The sequence below is a fragment of the Myotis davidii genome, unplaced genomic scaffold, assembly GCF_000327345.1.
Source record: "Myotis davidii unplaced genomic scaffold, ASM32734v1 scaffold472, whole genome shotgun sequence".
In the NCBI taxonomy this organism is placed as follows: domain Eukaryota; kingdom Metazoa; phylum Chordata; class Mammalia; order Chiroptera; family Vespertilionidae; genus Myotis; species Myotis davidii.
The window spans coordinates 1,397,409-1,401,495 of record NW_006283774.1 but is presented as its reverse complement, the minus strand read 5'-3'; the positions used below and the strand labels follow the sequence as shown (position 1 = coordinate 1,401,495).

The following is a 4,087-nucleotide window of genomic DNA, read 5'->3' as shown; positions in this document are numbered from 1 at the left end:
TTGTGCTCATCACTGTGAAACAGTGGTTCTCAACCTTGGCTGCACATTAGAATCACCTGGGAATCTTTGTAAAATCCTGATTTCCGGGCCTCATCCTCCGGAAATTCTGTTTCTTTGTTATGGGGTGAGGCCACAACATGAGTAACAAAGAGACAGAATTTCCGGAGGACGAGGCCCGGAAATCGGGATTTTACAAAGATCCCCAGGTGACTCTAAGGTGCAGCCACGTTGGGAACCACTGGCCTAAGGTCACACCCAGCTGGTTCTGTTCAGAAAGCAGGGCAAGCTGGGAGCTGCTCACTGGGAGGCCAGGGAGGGCGGTGAGCAGGAAGGACAGCACAGGCAGTGTGCCCTTCAAGGCCAAGCAGGCTGCAGAACACGGGACAAGGTGCCACCTGGGCACGCAGGCATGTCGCACGGTCAGAGCCCCGGTGAGCACACGCCTCTGGATACACGCGTGACTGATTCCGCGGGGAGCACCGCGCCCAGGCCCCTCTAAAGGCGCCCGTGAATCGCCTGTTTAACCCTCACGTGTGCCGTGTCGCTGTGGGGCTGGGGTCAGGCCCCTTTCACAGATGTGGGCCTGGGGCGTCAGAGCGTCTGCTGTGCCCAGAGCTAACTCGGTGCAAGTGGCAGGGCGAACCCCACGCAGAGGCCAGGGCGGGAGCACATGCACCGGCTGGGACACGCCTGCCCTCCCGCCCAGGCCCCCAGGCTGAGCCAGGAGAGCTGTCTGGGGACAGCACCGTGCGGGGGTGGGTGCGAGTCCAGTCACCTGGCCTGTCCATGGAGCGCCGCCGGCAGGTGCAGAGCAGGTGGAGGGTGGGCGGGCTCCTGATGGCCTCCACTCAGGACTGCCAATGCCCACGTGGGGCTTAAAGAACCCCAGGGGCCAGAGACACGCACGCACAGTAAGAGGGTGAGAGCCACAAAGGGCATGGGCCCGGGCCCAGGGCAGCTGGCGTGTAACTGCAGGGCCCCCTGCCAGCCACGGCCCTCACACAGGGCGCCCCTCACACAGGCACCCCTCACACAGGCGCCCCTCACACAGGCGCCCCTCACACAAGAGCCCCTCATACAGGCGCCCCCTCACACAGACACCCCTGAGAAAGCCTGGATGAGACCAGAGGAAGAGCCGTGCTCGCCCCAGCAGGACGGAGCCCCCCTGCACTCAGCTCCCCAGCTTGCCGGCCCCAGGACTGGACTTTGTGCAGCTGCCATGGCAGGCACTGCGGTTAGCTCCATGTGGTTCATGGAGGCAGCATATTCTGTTTAGAGACCCCACCTGTACTCTGAAGTCACCAAGGGGGCGAGCAGGGTGGGCAGTCCGGTGGAGATGACGTCCTGGGGAAGGGACCGCGAGGCGGGAGGAGCGCAGGTGGTCAGAGGCGGTCCTGAGGTGTCCCTCTCTAGCGAGGGGGGCGGGGCGGGGGCGGGCAGCACTTGCTTGCTTGTTACTCTACTTCATACGGAGCAGGGAGCACTGCATGTTTGTATCCATAGTTCATAATGAAACTGGAAGCACTTCTTTGTGAAATGAGGGACATCCACAAAACAACAATAAAGATAAATTTTTTAAAAAGGTTAAGAACATGTTCAAGTGGAAACCTAATCTAAGGAAGAAACTCTGCACCTCGCGGGCCCTCTAGTGCCGGCCCTGGGTAACTGCAGTTAACGTCCTGACCCCTCACTGATCTCCAGGGCAAGGGGAACCACACACCCACACACACACACACACACACACACACACACACACACGCACACGCACGCGGTGACATCACACCACACAGGCTGTGCCCAGGAGGAGAGCACCAGCAGCCGGAGACACGGCCGAGGGGGAGGACGCCCCCCGAACCACCTGACAAGGGCCCAACACCCGAAGTTTATAAAGAGCTTAACACCTCTCAACACCAACATACACCAAACCATGCAACTCAGAAATGGGCAGAGGCCTGGACAGACACTTCTCCCAGAGGACACACAGACGGCCAACAGACCCCTGAGAATAGATGCCCAGTGTCACCGACTGTCACAGGAGCCACTTAAGCCACGAGGCATCACCTCACACCCGTCAGCAAGGCCGCGGTCAATACACCAGCAAACAGTGCGGCCGAGGACGCGGGGGAGAGACCCCCTGTGCGCTGCTGCTGGGCTGCAGGCTGGTGCAGCCGCCGTGGGGGACAGCGTGGCGTTTCCGGAAAAGACTGGACACGGACCTGCCTTATGACCCGCGGTCCCACTTCCGGGAATTTGTCCAAAAAACCCGAAACACTAACTGGAAAGCACATGCGCCCTTACGGGCACTGCAGTGTTGCCCACAACAGCCTCGCTGTGGAAGCGCCCAGTGCCCTTGGGGACGAGGGACGAAGAAGCCGGTGCTGCGTGCATGGAGCCCCTCGGCCGCAGGAAGAGGGACAGCTGACCATGTGCGACAGCATGGGGGGGCCTGGAGGGCGTTACACTCAGTGAGGTCAGTCAGTCAGAGAAAGGAAGTACCCTGACTTCACGTACATGTGGAAGCTGGAGGACAGTATCATCAACAAACCAAATGCAAACAGACTCACAGACGCAGAGAACAGACTTGGTGGGGGGGGGACTGGGGGAGGTGAAGGGACCAAGAAGCACAGCTGGGAAGTCCCCCCACAGTCACGGGGACGTGATACAGCACAGGAAACAGCCAGGAAGATGGTGACACGACGCCAGGGCCAGGTGGGCACTGGGAGTAGCGAGGGGAGCCCTGTGTCAAGTACACGATTGTCTGGCCACTAAGGTGTCACCCGAAACCAACACATAATAACAATAAAAACGCAGAATTAACAGCAAAATGGAGCAGAATGGCCCCTCCCTAATGTGTCCAAGGGAAACGGTGAATTCACACCGAGTGTCAGACATGCTGCCCTTTGAAGGTGACCCAAGGGGATGTTCCCATTTTTGGTAGCAAAATGCTTCATAAAACTATTCACAATGCAAACGTGCACCTCAAAGGAGAACATTATTAAGTTTTATGCCTGTTGAATATCTTTGCTTCGTCCCATATCCTTCCTTTAAAATTTTAGAATGATTCTGTTTGAAGGCATTTCCTTTCAGAACTTACTAGAGGCCAGTGCACAAATTCATGTACCAGTGGGGTCCCTCGGCCTGGCCTGCAGTCCCTCACTGATCTCCGGGGCAAGGGAAACCACACACACACACACACACACACACACTCACGCAGTGACATCACACCACACAGGCTGTGCCCAGGAGGAGAGCACCAGCAGCCGGAGACACAGCCGAGGGGGAGGACGCCCCTGGGCTGAAACCGGCTGCAAGAGGGCACAGGCCAGGCCGAGGGACCCCACCTGGGCCGGGGAGAGAAGCAGGAGGCTGACCAGCCAGGAGGGACCGCAGGAGGGCTCCAGGGCGTGCCCGGCCCATCTCGCTCAGTCCCGACCAGCTGGACCCCAGCAGCAAGCTAACCTACCGGTGGGAGCATCCGCCCCTGGTGGTCAGTGCACGTCATAGTGACTGGTTGAGCGGCATTAGCATATCATTAGCATATTACACTTTGAGTGGTTGAACGGCCAACCGGTCAACCAGACACTTAGCATATGGTTTTAATCTACAGGACGGGAGGGTCACCGGCTGTTCCCTCCTCTGGACGCGGCCCCATGCCGAGGGCTGAGGGGAGTCTCCGCAACACGTAACCTTTGAACGTCAGTCCCTCAGGACGTCACCTTCTCCTCAGCCCATGCTCAGAGCTGATTCCTTCCCTCACAGTAACACCTGTCCCCAGGCTTCCTCCTCACAAAAGGTCCGGGCAGCTACGAGGGGGACGCACCAGCCTGTGTGTGAGTGAGGGATTTTGGAGCTCCGAGGCTTGGCCAGAGATGTGATGTCTCCGAAGGGGTTGTCAATGTCGTCAGCGTTGGTGGTCTGCACGTGGCCGCTGGGAGCAGGAAAAGAAAGGACAGCACAGGTTTCTTTCTAAGAAATACGGAAGGAACAAATAAACAGTGTCCTACCTTCCCCAAATTATTTGCCAAAACAGATCAAAAATTGACAATGTGAAAGGAAGGAAGGAAGGAAGGAAGGAAGGAAGGAAGGA

At 58.2% G+C, this 4,087-nt stretch overlaps 1 protein-coding gene across 1 annotated transcript in view; it reads right to left on the bottom strand.

Annotated features, from left to right (window-relative positions):
• Positions 1–4,087, bottom strand: part of LOC102774037 (chromosome unknown open reading frame, human C7orf72) — a 31,365-nt gene that overhangs the window by 15,614 nt on the left and 11,664 nt on the right. Inside the window, exon 7 of the mRNA XM_006754006.2 lies at positions 3,821–3,928. Within this exon, the coding sequence (XP_006754069.1) occupies positions 3,821–3,928 (108 nt within the window). The remainder of the gene's footprint in view (positions 1–3,820; positions 3,929–4,087) is intronic.